Source organism: Somniosus microcephalus, chromosome 4 (assembly GCF_052327205.1).
Source record: "Somniosus microcephalus isolate GS21.2 chromosome 4, FLI_Smic_1.0, whole genome shotgun sequence".
NCBI classification, from domain to species: domain Eukaryota; kingdom Metazoa; phylum Chordata; class Chondrichthyes; order Squaliformes; family Somniosidae; genus Somniosus; species Somniosus microcephalus.
In genome coordinates this window covers 154,364,094-154,384,827 of record NC_140990.1, presented here as the reverse complement: position 1 = coordinate 154,384,827, position 20,734 = coordinate 154,364,094, and the positions used below count along the sequence as shown (strand labels likewise).

At 47.2% G+C, this 20,734-nt stretch overlaps 1 protein-coding gene across 7 annotated transcripts in view; it reads right to left on the bottom strand.

Moving 5' to 3' along the window:
* pcnt (pericentrin) overlaps nucleotides 1–20,734 on the bottom strand; it is a 355,160-nt gene that overhangs the window by 152,795 nt on the left and 181,631 nt on the right. For all 7 annotated transcript variants that reach the window (XM_085985359.1, XM_085985354.1, XM_085985358.1 and 4 more), the window contains 3 exons: nucleotides 15,929–16,170; nucleotides 14,689–15,185; nucleotides 8,764–9,259 (listed from right to left, as the gene is read on the bottom strand). In XM_085985359.1, coding sequence (XP_085841485.1) covers nucleotides 8,764–9,259; nucleotides 14,689–15,185; nucleotides 15,929–16,170 — 1,235 coding nt within the window. The remainder of the gene's footprint in view (nucleotides 1–8,763; nucleotides 9,260–14,688; nucleotides 15,186–15,928; nucleotides 16,171–20,734) is intronic.

The following is a 20,734-nucleotide window of genomic DNA, read 5'->3' as shown; positions in this document are numbered from 1 at the left end:
ACGGTGGTAGTGGGCCCATGAGGTCGATATGAACATGATCGAATCGCCGCTCCGGTACCTCGAAAACAGCGACAGGAGCTTTAACGTGGCGCTGCACCTTCGCTCTCTGGCACACGACACAGGTGTTGGCCCAGTCGCGCACATCTTTTCGCATTACCCTCCAGACAAACTTGGATGCTAACAACTTCTGTGAAGCCCGCACACCCGGGTGGGCGAGGTTGTGCATGATATCGAAGACTTTCCCGCGCCAGGATGACGGAACGATTGGGCGTGGGTCTCCCAGGGAGACATCGCAGAGCAAGGATGTGCCGTCTGAGTGGAAAGGTACGTCCACTGGCCGCAGGCCAGACGAATCAGAACGGAAAACGTGCGTCTCCGGGTCAGCCGCTTGGTCGACCGCCATTAGTGAATAGTCGAGACCCAGTAGGACGGCCTGGACGGCCGCACGCTAAAGGCAGTCGGCAACCACGTTGTCCTTGCCGGCCACATGACGGATGTCGGTGGTAAACTCGGAGATGAAAGTGAGTTGCCGTTGCTGTCGGGCCGACCACGGCTCAGTCGTCTTGGTCATGGCAAATGTCAGGGGCTTGTGATCCACGAAAGCGACGAATTGGCGTCCTTCCAATAAAAAACGAAAGTGGTGGATGGCCAGGAACAACGCCAACAGCTCTCGGTCAAATGTGCTATAGCTCCGTTCGTTACTACGTAACTGGCGGCTAAAAAACGCCAGCGGTTGCCATGCCCCGTCGACCCATTGCTCTTGCACGGCGCCGACGGCGTAGTCCGACGCATCTGTCGTCAGCGCGATGGTGGCGCCGGGCAGCGGGTGCGCTAACATAGTCGCATTAGCGAGGGCCTCCTTCGTGTCCCCAAATGCGCGGTCCATGACCAACGACCAGATCACCGGTTCTTTCCCCGGTTTCCCTCGGAGTGCTTCGTAGAGCGGCCGCATGAGCTGGGTGGACCGGGGGACAAAGCGATGGTAAAAGTTTACCATGCCGAGGAATTCTTGGAGCGCCTTGACGGATTGCGGCCGTGGGAACGCCGCGACGGCTGCCACGTGGCAGTGCCCCTTCCGCGGTGATGCGGTGGCCCAGAAAATCGATCTGCCTCAGTCCAAATTGGCACTTGTTTGGGTTAACTATAAGGCCATGCTCCTGGAGACGGCGGAAAAGGACGCGCAGGTGACGTAGGTGTTCTTCCGTAGGATGTCATCGAGGTATACGAAAAGGAATGAGAGATCCCGGAGCACCGAATCCATGAGGCGTTGGAACGCCTGCGCCGCATTTTTAAGCCTGAAAGGCATCCGTAAAAATTCAAAAAGGCCAAATGGGGTAATGACCGCCGTTTTCTGGACGTCCTGAGGGTGGACGGGCACCTGGTGGTATCCGCGGACGAGGTCGATCTTGGAGAACCACGGCGTGCCGGCCAAATGGGCGGAAAAATCTTGAATATACGGTATCGGGTACCGGTCTGGAGTTGTGACCTCGTTGAGGCGCCGATAATCACCACAGGGCCGCCACCCACCGCCGTGCTTTGGCACGATGTGTAGCGGAGACGACCAGGGACTATCAGATCGGCGAACGATGCCCAACCGCTCCATAGTGGCGAATTCCGCCTTCGCGGCCTCGAGTTTACTGGCCTCTAATCGCCGAGCCCGGGCGTAAACCGGGGGGCCGGTCGTCGCGATGTGGTGTTCAACACCGTGTTTGGCGGTCGTCGCAGAGAAAGTGGGTCGAGCGAGCTCCGGAAATTCCTTGAGCAGGCGGGCGAACTCGTCGGGTGGCGACTCGGTGCGGGCAACCGCGTGGGTCGCGCCGGAGCCCCGAAAACAGGGGATGGGGGCTCGTGAGGCGGCATGGATCAGGCGGCGATTACGTACGTCGACCAGTAGGTCATGCGTGCAGAAAAAAATCGGCACCGAGGATTGCCAGTGGTATCGTGGCGGTGATAAACTCCCCGTGGAAGAGTTGGCCGCCGAGACACAATCGGATACGCCGCTTCCCGTACGTACGGATGGCGCTGCCATTGGCGGCCTGTAGTGGAGAACAACGCTGCCCAGATCGGACGTCGAGAACTGAAGCGGGGAGGATGCTGCATTGAGCGCCCGTGTCGCATAAGAAACGCCGGCCCGAAATGGAGTTGGTGATGTACAACAATTTCCCGGAATCACCAACTGTCATTGTGGAGGGGAAACCGACCTCGGGGCTTCCCTTCCGGTCACGCAATCGGTGTTGCTGCTTTCTCGGTGCCAGCGGCACGAATTTACACGGGGGTCAGCAGCATCTGGCTTTCTGACCGAAACGGGCGTGGTAGTAGCAAAGGCCGGTCTGTGGAGGTGCCGAGGCGGGGTTCTTGGTGGCGGGGCGCGTCGAGGTGGCGCAATACTATTGCATCACCGCGTAAATGTTGTCGGCTTCGGCCGCGAGCGCCACACCGTCCATAGCCATCGACCTGACCAGGGCTGCTTGTACCTGCTCAGGGAGCTGGCTCAGGAACAGTTCACGAAATATAAAACACTGCGGCTCAGACCCAAGGAGGGTGAGCATGTGGCTCATCAACTCGGAAGGCTTAGCATTGCCTAACCCGGGAAGTGCGAGCAAGCGTCGTGGGCGCTCCGCCTTTGTGAGACCGAATACTTGCATGAGGTGCGCCTTGAGCGTTTCGTACTTGTTCTCCACGGGCGGGGTCTCCAGCAGGTTGATAATGCGGGAAGCCGTCGAGCTGTCCAGTGCGGAGACCACATACAGGTAACGGGTCTGATCCAGCACTATGTTTCGCAGTTGGAACTGAGCCTCCGCTTGAACGAACCAGGAGGCTGCCTGTTGTTCCCAAAATTGAGGGAGCTTCAAACTCGCTGCATTTACATCCATCTTGTTCTCGAGCTTGCCTCCGCGAAAATCGTCCGCGAAGCTTTGGGGTCACCAATGTAGGAATCAATGGATTCCTATCTAAATCACTGAGGTTGAGTCAGTTCAGTAAATTAACCGAATTTAATTAAACTGGTGAGCAAAACAAAAACATGCAGGAGCAACAGCAAACAGGTCTATACAGTAGCTTGTTCCATGAGGTCTGAACTCAGAACCTCCCACCTCTGATGTCATGACGTTTCCCGCCACTCGGGGCACCACGTGACCAACGCGATGACGTCATCGCGTTGTTTCAGGGTTTTTACAGAAAGCTTGTTTACACTCAGCAAACGGACATAGGTGCTGTAAAATTGCTTTAAAGACAGTTATTCATTTGTACAGGAGTTCATTGGTGGTTTTACCACAAAGTCATACTTTCTGCCCAGGTTGCAGCATCAGAGTTTCTCTCCAGTATGTATTGATTTGTATGTGGGTTCAATGACGACACATTCATGAAAGAGATGTCTTTTTATCTAAAGTATGTTCAACTCAGTTAACAGCATTACAGGAGACACCATCTTAGAGATCCATCTAAAGCGAAACTAAAACTAAACTGCTTGTCTCTCACATGCCCTCTGCTGGTCAGGCATAAATAATCAATCAGGCAAATATGCTGGTACGGCATAAATAATCAAACAGGCAAATACCATCACTATTTGCTGATATCATTACATCTCCCTTTCTTAAAACAAAAGTATTTTACTTTTATCTAACATGTTTTCTTTGTATTACTCTGCATTTTAACTGTAACACTTAATGAACTTACATTATCATTATCAAGGTTTTTTAACCTTGTTTTGTGTGTTCACATGAAATATGTAAATACACTAGAACTTGGAGAGAATAAGGTAACATTACTTCCTTCTATAACAAGAGTCCTTAAACTTGCTCAATGAGTCTCTCAGGAGGCTTCACGCGTCGAGGATTTTCTGATTGATTGTCCTTGAATCTGAGTTGTTGCCTCAGATGATGATTTCTCAGCTGTGTGATCAGGTTGTTCAACAGTATCAGTCTTTTGACTTGCTGTGGCTGGTCCCATGAGAAGATCTCGACGATTTCTTCTCAGAACAGCACCCTCATCTGTCTGAATGGTGTATGATCTTGGTTGAACTTCACTCAGGACAGTTCCCTTCTGAGTCCATATGTTTGTTTTGTCTTTGAACCTTACTTGGTCACCAGTGTGGAGTTCAGGTAGGTTTTGTGTTCCTCTGTCATAGTAGTACTTTTGCTTTTCTTTCTGTTGTTCTTTGAACTTCCTCACTTTCTCCCCCTCTTTTGTTTTCAGGAGGTTCTCCGGGATGGGTAGGTTTGACCTTAGCAGACGTCCCATCAGGAGTTGGGCTGGTGACATACCACACTCGAGCGGCGTTGTGCGGTATACAAGCATGCTCTGGTAGAAGTCAGTTCCACTGTCTTTTGCCTTGTACATCAGTCTTTTCACCGTCTGGACCGATTTTTCCACTAGTCCATTGGACTGTGGAAAGTGAGGACTTGACGTTGTGTGGACAAAGTCCCACTCTTTGGCAAAGTGTCGGAAACTTGCATTGTAAAACTGGGGTCCGTTGTCTGTGAAGACCTCGCTTGCCACGCCATGTCTGGAGAATATGGCTTTCATACATCTTATCACAGCATCTGCAGTGGTGGTGTACAGTCTACAAACCTCTGGATACAGGGAGTAATAGTCTGTGACTACAAGATAGTCCTTCCCTTGACATACGAATAGGTCAGCACCTACCTTCTGGTAAGGTCTGTCTGGCGCTGGGTGTGGCTTTAGTGGTTCTACCGGATTGCTTGCTCGATATTTCAGGCATATTGTGCAGTTTGACACCTCATTTGTCACATCTTGGTTGATTCGTGGCCAGTACATCACCTCTCGTGCTCTTTTCTTACATTTTTCAATTCCCAATGTCCTCCATGGATCCTTTTTAGCATCTCTTTTCTCAGACTCTTTGGGATAACTATTTTACTTCCTTTGTAGATGATGTCTTCAACCACTGATAGTTCCACCCTGCAGTTCCAGTACTCTGCCATGTCAGGTGAGCAGTCTTGCTTCATGTTGGGCCATCCATCCAAGATGCTTTTCCTCAGTCGTCTCATTGTTTCATCTTTGTTTGTCTCAGTCTTTATGAGCTCCATTTTTGCATCTGCTATGGGCAGTGCACTTGTGATCATGTCCACGTAGGCGTTCACTTTTTCATCCATTGTGGTGTTTGCGGGCTCACTTGGGTCAACAGCTCTGGACAACGTGTCTGCTGTATACATCAGCTTACCCGGTGTGTACGCAACATTCAGTGTATAGCGTTGCAGCCTGATCATCATTCTTTTTATTCTAAGCGGACAGCTATTTAGTGGCTTTTGGAACAATGCAATCAAGGGCTTATGGTCAGTCTCTACACTGATTGCTTGTCCTGCCACAAACTGGTGAAATCTTTCACAGGCGTATGTGATGCTGAGCAGCTCCTTTTCGATTTGAGCATATCGCGTCTCCGCGTCTGTCATTGAGCGCGATGCATATGCAATAGGTTGCCAGTAGTCATATTTTTGCAGAAGAACGGCACCGAGCCCACTCTGTGATGCATCTGATGATATCTTGATGGGTCTCGCTGGGTCATAAAACCTCAGAACTGGTTCCTCTGTGAGCAGTTTCTTTAGATCGCTCCATGACTTCTCATGCTCATGATTCCATTCCCATTCTATGCTCTTTTCAGTTAGTCTTCTCAGTGGCGCCATCTTTTCTGAGAGGTTGGATATGAATTTACCCATGTAGTTGATCATTCCATTAAACCTCTGCACGTCCTTTTTGCATTGTGGCATTGGAATATTCTCAATGGCGGACACCTTTCTGGGATCTGGTCTGATGCCCTCACTGCTAAGGATATCTCCCATGAATGTCAGTTCTGTCACCCCGAGCTGGCATTTCTCTCTATTCAGCTTCAGGTTTGTTTTCCTTGTTGCTTCCAGCACTTTTTTCAGTCTCTCGTCATGCTCAGTTCTCGTGGTTCCCCATACTATGATGTCATCCATTGATGTATCAACTCCCTCCAGATGCTCATAGATCATATGGATAGTTTTGAGATACACTTCAGGAGCTGAGGCAATGCCAAATGGTAACCTTAGGAATCTGTATCTGCCAAACGGACTGTTGAACGTGCACAGTCTTGAACTTGCCTCGTCCAGTTTCATCTGCCAAAATCCTGATGATGTATCTAACTTGCTGAAATACTTTGCATTTGCAAACTGTGACATGATTTCCTCACGTGTAGGAAGCTTGAAGTGCTCTTTCTTTATTGCTCTGTTTAGATCTCTTGGATCCAGGCAAATTCTGAGCTTTCCATTCTTTTTGTCCACAACGACGAGGGAACTCACCCACTCAGTTGGCTCATCTATCTTCTGAATCACGTTTAGGCTTTCCATCCTGTCCAACTCTGCCTTCAGTTGCTTTTGAAGAGCAAACGGAACTTTTCTGCATGGATGTATGACCGGTGTCATACTTTTATCTACTCTGATCGTGTGTTCTCCTGGAAGGCAGCCTAGACCCTGAAATAGGTCGTTGTACTCTTTCATGAGTTCATCATAGACTGTCTCTCCTTCGCTTTCCACAACGAGGACTCTCTTTACTAGGTTCAGTCTCTCACAGGCTATTAAACCTAGTATGGCTTGCACATCCTTTGGCACCACGATTAATGCTAGCGTGTGCTCTCTGTCCTTGTGTGTTACTTTGACAATGCATCTTCCTTTCACTGGTATATCAGTACCTGAGTATCCTGTCACTTTCACTTTTATTCCATGTATCTTTGGTCTGGGTCTAATTTTCTTAAAATCAGTCTCCGATATCACATTAACTTGTGCTCCAGTATCCAATTTAAATGGAATGTGTATGTCATTCACTTTTAGTGTCAACATCCAGTCTCTTTTTTCTTTTTTGTTTTCAGACACAACATCCACGTAGAACTCCTCTATCTCGCTTTCATCTACTGTATGGACCTTACTTTGTTGCGCTTGGTTCTTACAGCAACGGGCATAATGGTTGCTTTTGTTGCAACTATTGCATGTTTTACCATATGCTGGACACTTTTTTGGTGGATGCTGTGTACCGCATCGACTACATGACTTTCGATTGCCCCTTTCATTTTTGTTCGCTGGCCACGCCTCTTTTTTCACATTGGCGCTCTTTGTTAAACGGTTTGTGTCCGTTCTTTCTTACTGCATCCACGTTGCAGCTACTGTCACTGAACAGCTCCTTTGCCTGCGACTTCAGTGTCTCTGTAGCCCTACACAGTGCTATGGCTTTTCCCAGGTCTAGATTTTGCTCTCTTAGCAGTCTTTCCCTTAGACCATTATCTGGAATACCACACACCAGTCTGTCTTTTATCAGCGAGTCTGTCAGTCCCCCAAATTCACATGTTTTGCTTCGGTTTCTCAGTTCAGTCACATACTGATCAATAGTCTCTCCCGTTTTCTGTACACGTGAAAAATCTGTGCCTCTCAAACGTCACGTTACGTTTAGGTATGCAGTAGGCCTCAAACTGTTCCATTATTTTATCCAACTTCATTTTGTCTCCATCAGCAGCGAATGTGAAGTTATTATACACCTCCAGCGCTTCATCACCCACGACATGCAAGAACAGTGACGCTTTCATTTTATCACTTTTCTCGTCAGCTCCGATTGCCGCTAAATACAACTCCAACCGTTGTTTGAACCTCCTCCAATTTTCAGCCACATTACCTGTCAACTGAAGCTTTGCCGGTGGGTGTAAACCTTCCATTTTTCACTTCGTTAGCTATTCTCCAATGGTAAGTAACGATGTTCTCTTTTGGCTTGCTAATATGTGGAGAGCTGATTTAACTTCAGATTTTTCCTCTTCATTTCTTTCAATCACTTCTGACACCATGTATTGATTTGTATGTGGGTTCAATGACGACACATTCATGAAAGAGATGTCTTTTTATCTAAAGTATGTTCAACTCAGTTAACAGCATTACAGGAGACACCATCTTAGAGATCCATCTAAAGCAAAACTAAAACTAAACTGCTTGTCTCTCACATGCCCTCTGCTGGTCACGCATAAATAATCAATCAGGCAAATATGCTGGTAAGGCATAAATAATCAAACAGGCAAATGCCATCACTATTTGCTGATATCATTACACAGTACACACTGAGCATCCACTGGTGGGAGGGTGTAACCGCAGTGTGACAAGTGGCTGTTCCATTATAAATGTAATTTTTTTTCCCCCACTCAGAGTTGTGGGGATCTGGAACTTTCTACCTGAAAAGGTGGTGGAAGCTGATTCCATTAATAATTTTAAAAGGGAGTTGGACGGATACTTGAGGATGAGGAACTTAAGAGTTACGGGCAAAAAGCGGGGATGCGGGACGAAGCACGACTGATCTTTCAAAGAGCCAACACAGGCACGATGGGCTGAATGGCCTCCTTCTGTGTTGTAAGTTTCTATGATTCTATGAAATGTGGACATAGGAATTTATAGAGGGAAAAGTTGACACAGGAAGTGTGTGCAGACACAAGTTTTTAATACATTATACAGGTAGATCTAATATTTGTTTTTAAGAAAAAAAAGGACAGAATAAAACTTAATAAATGCTCGAGAAGGCCTCCATACATCTGGATATTTAGTGGGCGCTGCTTTTAACATGCTTCCTATTCATTATTTCTGTATATACTTCAAACAGAGGAAAAAATGTATACTGAATTGCTGTGTTAAAAAGTTCTCCGGTCTCAGCGCAGCTAAGTATTTAATACAAGTTGACATACAATTGGTATCCAAGGGAATTTGTTAATGTTTTTGTATGGTCTGGGACCAAAGCAACACAACTGTAACTAAGATCACCAACCTTGTGGATTTCCTCCAGTTCTGCTGCCATGGCTTTGAATTTTTCCATATGAATGGCAGCCAACTCCTTTCGGATCTTCTCCTGTGCACTGCTCAGCTCAGCTTCATGTTCAGCTTTCAGCTGATTTACTTCCCTGGCTAGCTTCTCAGTGCTCTCTTTCTTCAATCTCTCTAAATCCTCCTGATAGGTTTCCACTACCTCCTGCCGCCTCTGAATCTCAGATTGGTATTTACGTGCTACATCTTCCAGATCTGCTGAGTGCTTCAGTTTTAAGGCTTCCAAAGAAGCCAACTTCACGTTCTCCAAAGCTTCCATTTCAGCCTGGTGCTGGGTGTATAACTCAGCCTTCAAATCCTTTACTTGATTCTGGTGGTTTTCCATCAGATGTTGGCTTTGGGTTTTGAGCTCCTCTGTATGTCTCTCCTTCAGCTTCTGTAGAAGGATCTCCTGTTCAGACATAAAATTGTCCATCATCTGTCTGTGCTCTTCCATGAACCTAAAAAGTTAATATGGATGTAAAAACAAAATTACGTACATTATCACTAATATACAAAAGTATTCACTTCAATATTTTAAATGTGTTTCCATTTTTAACCCCACCTCCACTGAATGTCACTCGCTTGTACATATTTTGACAGGAAGCACAAGTAAAGGACATCACAATAAATATGCTCTCAGATGTAAAGTAGCACCAAGACCCTGGAGCTTGAATCACAATTCACACAGAATCAGAGAATAGTACATCACAGAAGGAGGCCATTCGGCCCATCGAGTCTGTGCCAGCTCATACGACGAACAAACCAGTTAGTCCCAATCCCCTGCTCTTTCCCTGTAATTTTTTCTCTTTCAAGTATTTATCCAATTCCCCTTTGAAGGCTATTATTGATTCTGTATCCACCACCTTAACCAGCCAGTGCATTCCAAATCCCCGTAAAAAAAAGTTTGTCCTCATGTCGCCTCTGCTTCTTTTGCCAATCACCTTAAATCTGTGCCCTCTGGTTACCGACCCTACAGCCATTTGAAACAGTTTCTCTTTATTTACTCTATGAAATCTCCTCTTAGCCGTCTCTGCTCCAAGGAGAACAACTTCAGCTTCTCTCGTCTATCCACGCAAGTCGATTCTCTCATCCCTGGAACCATTCTAGTAAATCTCTCTGTACCCTCGCCAAGGCCTTCACGTCCTTCCTAAAGTGTGGTGCCCAGAATTGGACACAATACCCCAGCTAGGGCCGAACTAGTGTTTTATAAAGGTTTAGCATAACTTCCTGACTATTGTACTCTATGCCTCTATTTATAAAGCCCAGGATCCCATATGCTTTATTAACTTTGTTAACCTGTCCTGCCACCTTCAAAGATTTGTGCATATTTGTGTTTTACCTCCTAGGGCTCGAGAGTAGAAAACACTGCGGAAGGAGTGGATTTGGAGGGAGCACAGCGAGAGCGGAGCAGTTCAAAGGAGCGGCAGCAACTCAGCAGAGGCAGTTTTTGAAAAAGTGACGCCAGAGTAAAAAAAGTGACATCGGCACAAGGGAAGGAGCAGATTGGCGAGTAACTGGTGAGTGTTTTTTTGTTAAGTTTTATGTTTATTTCTGCTGGGTTAATTCTTAATCTATTAAATAGAGGCATGGCAGGGCAGCTCAGTCCCGTGCAGGGCAGCTTAGTCCCGTGCAGTGCACATCCTGTGCCATATGGGAAGTCCTGGATACTTCGCGTAGCCTGGGCAACCACATGTGCGGGAAGTGACGCCCGCTACAGCAACTCGAGCTCCGGGTTTTGTAGCTTGGGTGGCGGCTGGAGTCACTGCGGTACATCCGCGAGGCGGAGAGTTACATGGATAGCACGTTTCTAGAGGTGGTCACCCCGCAGCTTAAGAGTATGCGAGCAGAGAGGGAATGGGTGACTGCCAGACAGAAGAGGACCACCAGGCAGGTAACGCAGGAGTCCCCGGAGTGCATCGCGCACTCCAACCAGTATTCTGTTCTGAGTACTGGTGAGGGCATCGATTCCTCTGGCGAGTGCAGCCAGAGACAAGTCCACAGCACCATGGGTGGCTCAGCTGCACGGGGGGGAAGGGGGGGGGGGGGGAAAGAGAGTAGTAGAAGAGCAATAGTGGTAGGGGATTCAATAGTTGGGGGAGCAGACAGGCATTTCTGCGGCCGTAGACGTGACTCCAGAATGGTATGTTGCCTCCCTGGTGCCGGGGTCAAGGATGTCGCTGAGCGGCTGCAGGACACTCTGAGGGGGAGGGTGAACAGCCAGAGGTCGTTGTCCATATCGGTACCAACGACATAGGCAGAAAGAGGGATAAGGTCCTGCAGGCGGAGATATGGGAGCTAAAAGAGAGATTAAAAAGCAGGACCTCAAACGTAGTAATCTCTGGATTACGCCCAGTGCCACATGCTAGTGAGTACAGGAATAGGAGGATAGAACAGATGAATGCGTGGCTGGAGAGATGGTGCAGGAGGGAGGGCTTTAGATTCCTGAGGCATTGGGACTGTTTCTGGGGAAGGTGGGATCTGTACAAGCCGGATGGGTTACACCTCAACAGAGCTAGGACCAATATTCTCACGGGGAGGTTTGTTAGTGCTGTTGGGGAGGGTTTAAACTAGCTTGGCAGGGGGATGGGCACCAGCATATAGGAGTAGAAAAGAGGAATAAGGTGCATAAAAGGTGGATAGTACTAGAGAAGATAGTACTAGAGGCAGTACTAGAGGAGTAGTACCATATTAGATAGGAACAGACTAAGAAAGACTATGAAAAATTCAAAAATGTGTTTAGAATGCATGCATGTAAACGCACAAAGTGTGGTGAATAAGGTTGCTAAGCTGCAAGCACAATTAGCTGTATGGCAAGATGATGTGGTGGCAATAATGGAAACGTGGCTTAAAAACGTTGAGGACTGGGCACTTAATATTCAAGGGTACATGGTATTTAAAAAAGATAGGGAAGGAAAAAAGGGAGGTGGGGTGGCTGTGCTGATTAAGGAAGACATTGTAGTGTTGGAAAGGGAGGATGTCCTTGAGGGGACAAGGACAGAATCCATTTGGTTAGCGTTGAGGAGCAAAAAGGGTATGATCACGCTATTGGGGGTATTCTATAGGCCTCCAAACAGTGAGAGGGAGGTAGAGGAGCAAATCTGCAGGGAAATCGCAGAGAGATGCAAGAGCTATAGAGTGGTGATATTGGGGGACTTTAATTACCCAAATATCAATTGGGATAATGCTAGGGTAAAGGGAAAGGAGGGGGAGGAATTTCTGAAATGTGTTCAAGAGAATTTCCTTGACCAGTATGTTCTTGGCCCAATTAGGAAGGAGGCATTGCTGGATCTGGTGCTGGGGAATGAGGTGGGCCAGGTCGACCAAGTGTTATGCTGAACCTTTATAAAGCGCTGGTTAGGCCGCAACTGGAGTATTGCGTCCAGTTCTGGTCACCACACTTTAGGAAGGATGTGAAGGCCCTTGAGAGGGTGCAGAAGAGATTTACCAGAATGGTTCCGGGGATGGGGGATCTTAGCTACAAGGACAGGTTGGAGAAGCTGAATTTGTTTTCATTAGAGCAAAGGAGGTTGAGGGGTGATTTGATAGAGGTGTACAAGATTATGACAGGTTTGAATAGGCTAGACGGGGAAAGGCTGTACCCACTAGTTGATGGTACAAGGACTAGGGGACACAGATTTAAGGTTTTGGGCAAGAGATACGGGGGGTGAGGAAAAACTTTTTTTTTTTTTTTTAAATAAACACAGCGAGTGGTGATGACCTGGAATTCACTGCCGACGGAAGTGGTGGAAGCGGAGACACTCAATGTTTTCAAGGGGAGACTGGATAGGCACTTGAGGGAAATAAACTGGCAGGGCTACAGGGAAAGAGCGGGAGAATGGGACTGACTGGGTCGCTCTACAGAGAGCCGGCACAGACTCCATGGGCCGAATGGCCTCCTTCTGTGCCGTTATGACTCTATGACGATGACTCTATGACAAAGACGGTAGAAAAACTTTCCTCTGGGGATTAAACGGATTGGGTAGAATCTCTGTTAGGCAGGACTGCACATGATCTGTAGAAGGCATAGACTTGCTTGGCTGTAAAGCCTTTTCTTGTGCTTTACGTGCAGATGATGACTGCGTTGCAGAATGCAATGGGTACAGTCATGTTGGGCCCATGGAAACACTGGGGGCAATTTTCAGCTTGGGCGCGAGAGGAAAGCTGGCAGTTGCTGATCAGCCGCCTGTTCTCAATGGAAAGGAAAATCAGGCGGGTTGTATAATGGGCGACAGCGGATCTGCAACTGCCAGTCTTCTACCCGTGCCCAAACTGATAATTACCCCAATGTGTCTGGAGTACAACAACAATGTCTATTTATATAGCGCCTTTAACGTAGTAAAACGTCCCACAGCGCTGCACAGGAGTATTTTAAGACAAAAAATTTGACACCGATCCTCATAAGGATAAATATGGGCAGGTGACCAAACGCTTGGTCAAAGAGGTAGGTTTTAAGGAGCGTCTTAAAGGAGGAAAGAGAGGTAGCGAGGCGGACAGGTTTAGCAGGGATTTCCAGAGCTTAGGGCCCAGGCAACAGAAGGCACGGCCACCAAAGGTTGAGCAATTATAATCAGAGATCCTCAAGAGGGCAGAATTAGAGGAGCGCAGATATCTCGGGGGGGTTGTGGAGATTACAGAGATAGGGAGGGGCGAGGCCATGGAGGGATTTGAAAACAAGGATGAGAAATATGAAATTGAGGCGCTGCTTAACCGGGAGCCAATGTAGGTCAGCGAGCACAGGGGTGATGGGTGAATGGGATTTGGTGAGAGTTAGGACACAGACAGGCGAGTTTTGGATGACCTCAAGTTTACGTAGGAGTGCGGTGAAATAGTCGAGTCTAGAAGTAACAAAGGCATGGATGAGGGTTTCAGCAGATGAGCTGAGGCAAGGATGGAGACGGGCGATGTTACGGAGGTGGAAGTAGGCAGTCTTTGTTATGCTGCGGATATGTGGTCGGAAGCTCATTTCAGGGTCAAATATGACACCAAGGTTGCGAACAGTGTGGTTCAGCCTCAGACAGATGTTAAGGAGAGGGATGGAGTCAGTGGTTAGGGAATGGAGTTTGTGGCGGTGACTGAAAACAATGGCTTCGGTCTTCCCAATGTTTAATTGGAGAAAATTTTTGCTCATCCAGAACTGTATGCCGGACAAGCAATCTGACAATTTAGACACCATGGAGGGGTCGAGAGAAGAGGTAGAGCTGGGTGTCGTCAGCGTACATGTGGGAACTGACGCTGTGTTTTTGGATGATCTCGCCAAGGGGCAACATGTAGATGAGAAATAGGAGGGGGCCAAGGATAGATCCTTTCCTTGGGGGACACCAGAGGTAATGATACGGGAGTGGGAAGAGAACCAACGAACTGAATGACGTTTTGAAATGTTAGGCTGATGCTCTCAATTACCTCAAGGGTCATGGAAACATTTCAGTTCTTTGTGCTTTCAACTTGTACTGCCGTTGTTTACCTCTGTCAGAATAAAATAGGTTAGGTAGAGACAAATGTAAATTATATGTGGCGTGTCATGAGGAGCGGGCTTGCTGTGTCAAGTGGTCTTCTCATTGCATGCTTCATGCTCTTGCATTCACTAACGCCAATGCACGTTGAATCCAACCTCAGAAGAGTACCCAATACCATTTGCTGTATAATTCTATTCACCCATGCCATTTACAGCTTCTCAGGCCACACTGGTAAAGTAGTGACTAGTCCACTGAAATTGAGCGACATCTGTTGTGAGCTCAACAAGAACTGGATTAAGACTGTTACAAAATAAGAAACTCCTTCACTTTTTTCCTGTAACTGCCAGCTATCATTCTATCGGCATTACTTGTACTGGAGCGCAGACCAGTGTTCCAACACACAGCACCATCTACTCCCCATGAGTACTACTGACCTGTTCTGTACCTCCAGAAGTTTCATAGCTGACTGCTCCTGTACACTGACATGGAGTTTCTCAAGCTCCTCCGCCATCAGAGACTTGGCCATGGCAAGTTCAGCATCAAATTGCGCTTGGATTTTCTGGCGAATCACTACAATTTCCGGTAACTGTTCATTTGCCAGACTATCCTGGAGCTGCTGCAGGTGGCTCTTTTCTTCCTTCAGCTGTGTCTCAAATTTAGAAATTGTGGCACTCTGTTCTTCTTGAACCTGATTCATTTCGACATTTCTCTGGTCAAACTCCTGATTCAGTGCTTGTCTCTCCCCCTCAAACTGATTGGTGAGCTCCTCACGTAAAGCTGAAAGTTTCTGTTCAGTGCTGGCTTGTAGCTCCTCTCTTAAAATCTTCAGCTCCTGTTCTTTCTCCATTGCACATTCCCGCATTTTAGCCACAACTGCTTCCCTGCTGGCCTCAAGTTTATGATTTGTTTCTTCCAGTAACTGGGCTTTGTCCTGCAGATAAACACACCAAGAAATTACAAAATTATTTGTGAGGAGGTGGATTGAAGCATATACAATCAACCTTCACAAACTGCTGTAACAACATCAATGTAAAGGCTTTCATGGAGGCTGTTGAAGGATAACTATTGTTTAAGTGGATGTACTAAATGTACAGTGCGTTGATGCAATGATGGAAATAATTTACCATAGGCATGGTCTTATTGATTCTTTGAAATAAGTTAATTCTCCACATACAAACTTCTGATCAATTCTGACATTCCCCTCTGGCATGGCTTGAATATGTTCTACTGCTTTAACAACAAATACTTCCACTTAATAGATAACTTTCATGTTTCAGTGCTCTTGCTTGCTTCTTGGATTGCACTGCTGTCCTTCCAGGCCAAGAACTGAAAGTTTGCCTCAGGATAAGGTTGTTATACAAGAGAGTGACGAAACATCACCTTGCACAATCTGGTGGCCTTATTTAAGCTGACCAAATCAAGAGAGGTTTTATTTGAACTCAGATCCTGGAGATTTAAGGATAAGACGCAAACCCACTGCACAGCCCAAACCCACTGCACAGCCCAAACCCAAGACAGTGTCCCAGGTGAGATTCCTCCATGGGAAAATAGCATACCCTAATTATACGTGGAGTTTGAACTTTTCAAAGAAACAAGGAAGACTTCAGCCAAGATAACTACAGCTTTCTTTATAATAAAGGGACAAATAGGTGAAGGAGGGAAACCAAGATTTACCTGGTTCAATTCCAGTTTTATTCTTTCCTTGTGCTGTTCAGTAAGCTCCATTATGGCCAAGGCATGATCTCTCTTCAAACATTCAATCTCCTCCTGCAGACTAACAATTCTCTCTCTTTCAGAGTCTATCACAACCAGATTTGCAGTCTTCTCCTCCTCCAACCTTCGAAGCCACTCTTCCACCTCTACCTCCACCTCCCGGGCAGTCTGCTGTGCACACTGGAGTCGTAACCTGGTAATCGCTACAAAACACATTTTATGCATTTAACAAGTCATTGTCCAAGAGTAAAAAACATTTAATCCTTTTAATTAAAAAAAAAAACTATTAACGTCAACAAACTGGTATCAGAAAATGTGGGTTCTTTTGCCTAATTTAAGAAACACTTTCCAAATTACAATCAGGAAATAGGATGAGAACATTATACACATAACTGCACAACTTCTAAAACAACTTCTGGTGGTCAATACATTCTCAATTTTGATTCAGTTGCAGTAGAACTAAAAAACATTCAGATTCTAAACAATCCACTATACAAGATCTGTACGTGCAACCTATGGAAATACTGCCCACCCAGAGGAGGTCCAATTGCTTGTAGTGCATGGCACCTACAATTAAAATTCCCAGTCAAATTGTTAGGGTTCATCATAACACAAGGTTCAAGCTGACTGGCAATGGTGTTGAAATGCAGTATAGTAGAGTCATAGAGTTATACAGCACAGAAAGAGGCCCTTCGGCCCATCGTGTCTGCGCCATCCATCAAGCCCTGTCCAATCTAATTCCATTTTCCAGCATTTGGTCCATAGCCTTGTATGCAATGGCATTTCAAGTGCTCATCCAAATGCTTCTTGAATGTTGTGAGGGTTCCTGCCTCTACCACCCTTTCAGGCAGTGAGTTCCAGACTCCAACCACCCTCTGGGTGAAAAAGTTCCTCCTCAAATCCCCACTAAACCTCCTGCCCCTTACCTTGAATCTATGCCCCCTTGTTATTGACCCCCCTACTAAGGGGAAAAGTTCCTCTTTATCTACCCTATCTATGCCCCTCATCATTTTGTACACCTCAATCAGGTCCCCCCTCAGCCTTCTTTGCTCCAAGGAAAACAACCCCAGCCTGTTTAGTCTTTCTTCATAGCTGAGGCGCTCCATCCCAGGTAACATCCTGGTGAATCTTCTCTGCACCCTCTCCAAACCAATCACATCCTTCCTATAGTGAGGCGACCAGAACTGCACACACTACTCCAGCTGTGGCCTTACCAGCGTTTTGTACAGCTCCATCATAACCTCCCTGCTCTTATATTCTATGCCTCGGCTAATGAAGGCAAGTATCCCATATGCCTTTTTAACCACCTTATCTACCTGATCCGCTGCCTTCAGGGATCTATGTACATGTACACCAAGGTCCCTCTGAGCTTCCTAGGGCCCTACCACTCATTGTGTATTCCCTTGCCTTATTTGTCCGTCCAAAATGCATCACCTCGCACTTTTCAGGGTTAAATTCCATTTGCCACTTTTCCGCCCATCTGACCAACCCGTTTATATCGTCCTGTAGCCTGAGGCTTTCCTCCTCGCAATTTACCACCCCACCAATTTTCGTGTCATCTGCGAACTTACTGATCATACCTTTTACATTCTCATCCAAATCATTTATGTAGATCACAAACAGCAAGGGACCCAGCACCGATCCCTGAGGTACCCCACTGGACACAGGCTTCCAGTCACAAAAGCAACCTTCGACCATCACCCTCTGCCTCCTGCCACTCAGCCAGTTTAGGATCCAACGCGCCAAGGCACCCTGGATCCCATGGGCTCTTACCTTCTTGACCAGTCTCCTATGCGGGACTTTGTCAAAAGCCTTACTGAAGTCCATGTATACCACATCCACAGCATTTCCCTCATCCACGCACCTTGTCACCCCCTCGAAAAATTCAATCAGATTAGTCAGACATGATTTACCCTTGACAAAGCCATGCTGACTATCCCCGATTAATCCTTGCCTCTCCAAGTGGAGACTAATTTTGTCCCTCAGAATTTTTCCCAATAATTTCCCTACCACAGATGTTAGGCTCACTGGCCTGTAATTCCCTGGTTTATCCCTGCTACCCTTCTTGAATAATGGTACTACGTTAGCTGTTCTCCAGTCCTCTGGTACATCCCCTGTGGCCAGAGAGGTTCTGAAAATTTGTGTCAGAGCCCCTGCAATCTCCTCCTTTGCCTCACACAGCAGCCTGGGATACATCTCGTCCGGGCCTGGGGATTTATCCACTTTTTGGCCTGCTAAAACCGCTAGTACCTCCTCCCTCTCGATGCTAATATGTTCAAGTATATCACAGTCCCCTTGCCCGATTTCTATGTCTACATCGTCTTCCTCCATAGTGAACACAGATGCAAAAAATTCATTTAACACCCCGCCTACATCATCTGGCTCTACACACAGATTGCCACTTTGGTCCCTAATGGGCCCTACCCTTTCCCTGGTTATCCTCTTGCCCTTAATATACTTATAAAACATCTTAGGATTTTCCTTTATTTTGCTCGCCAGTGTTATTTCATGGCCCCTCCTCGCTCTCCTAATTTCTTTTTTAAGTATGCCCCTGCACTTTTTATACTCCTCTAGGGCTTCCTCCGTCTTTAGTCTTTTGTAACTGCCAAAAGACCCCCTTTTTTTCCTAATGCATTTTTGTATATCCCTTGTCATCCAAGGTTCCCTTTGCTTGTTGGTACAACCCTTGACCTTTACGAGAACATGTTGGCGTTGTGCTCTCTCTATTTCCCTTCTGAAAGTCTCCCACTGTTTTGATGTGGATTTTCCTATAAGTAGCTGATCCCAGTCCACTTTGGCCAGATCCTGCCTTATCATATTAAAATCGGCCTTCCCCCAATTTAGAACCCTTATTTCCGGGCCGTCTTTGTCTTTTTCCATGACCACCTTAAATCTCACCGAATTATGGTCACTGTCGCCAAAATGCTCTCCTACTGACACTTCCACCACTTGCCCGGCTACATTCCCTAGAATTAGGTCCAGTACCGCCCCCTCTCTTGTAGGACTTTCTACACGCTGGCTCAAAAAGCTCTCCTGGATGCACTTAAGAATTCTGCACCCTCTAAGCCTTTCACACTCTGACTATCCCAATTAATATTGGGGAAGTTGAAATCCCCTACTATTATTACCCTATTATTTTCGCACTTCTGAGATTTGCCTACATATCTGTTCCTCTATCTCCCCCTGACTGTTTGGGGGCCTATAGTACACTCCCAGCAAAGTGCTTGCCCCCTTTTGGTTTTTAAGTTCTACCCATATGGCCTCATTAGAGGAACCCACTAATATATCATCCCTCCTTACAGCAGTAATTGACTCCTTAATTAATATTGCAACACCCCCTCCCCTTTTACACCCCCCTCTGTCTCGCCTGAAAATTCTATACCCCGGAATATTGAGCTGCCAGTCCTGACCCTCCCTCAACCATGTCTCCGTGATAGCAACAATATCGTACTCCCATGTGTTCAACAACAACTTCAGTTCATCCACCTTATTTGCAAGACTCCTTGCATTAAAATAAATGCCTTCCAGCCTTGCCATATTCCCTTTTGCCTTCACATATTTGCTCTGCCTTCCCAGCTGACTTGTTTTTTCCTCCGTATTTGGCTGTAATTCACCCCCTACTATAGCTCCACTCTGTATCCCATCCCCCTGCCAAGTTAGTTTAAACCCCCCCCAAACCGTGCTAGCAAACCTCCCCGCAAGGATATTGGTCCCCCTCTGGTTCAGGTGTAAACCGTCCGACTTGTACAAGCCCCACCTTTCCTAGAAGCAGACCCAGTGATCAAGGAAACTAAAGCCCTCCCTCCTGCACCAACTCTTGAGCCACGCATTCATCTGTTCTATCTTCCTATTCCTATACTCACTGGCACGTGGCACCGGGAGTAATCCAGAGATTACAACCTTTGAGGTCCTGCTCTTTAGTCTGCTACCTAGCTCCCTAAATTCTTGCTGCAGGACCTCATCCCTCTTTTTACCTATGTCGTTGGTACCAATGTGGACCACGACCTCTGGCTGTTCGCCCTCCCCCTCCAGAATGCCCTGCAGCCGCTCAGTGACATCCTTGACCCTGGCACCAGGGAGGCAACAAACCATCCTGGATTCACGTCTCCGGCCACAGAAACGCCTATCTGTTCCCCTTACTATAGAATCCCCTACCACTATTGCTCTCCCACTCTTTTTCCTCCCTTCCTGGGCAGCAGGAGCACCCCCAGTGCCAGGAAGTTGGCTGCTGCTGCCTTCCTCTGGTAAGTCATCCCCCTCAACAGTATCCAAAGCGGTATACCTGGTTGAAAGGGGGATGGCCACAGGGGTCTCCTGCACTACCTGCCTGCTTCTATTGTTCCACCTGGTGGTCACCCGTTTCCCTTCTGCCTGTGCAGCCCTACCCTGCGGTGTGACCAACTCACTGTACGAGTAATTCGCGACCCTCTCAGCATCGTGAATGCTCCACAACCCATCCACCCGCAGCTCCAGCGCCGCAAGACGGCCCGTTAGTAGCTGCAGCTGGATGCATTTCTGGCACACGTGTTGGTCAGGGACACTGGCAGCGTCCCTGAATTCCCACATAAAGCAAGAGGAGCACATCACGGGGCTGGGCTCTCCTGGCATGACCTACCCCTTTAATCAATTTAAATTAACTTAGTTCAATACCACCAGTAAAGTAAGCCTTACCTGGTCTCTGGAGCCCTTTGTAGGCCCGCTCTGCCGCTGAAGCACCCGCCGAAGCTCTGAGGCCTTGCCTCGCCTAACTCCCTGACTCACCCAACT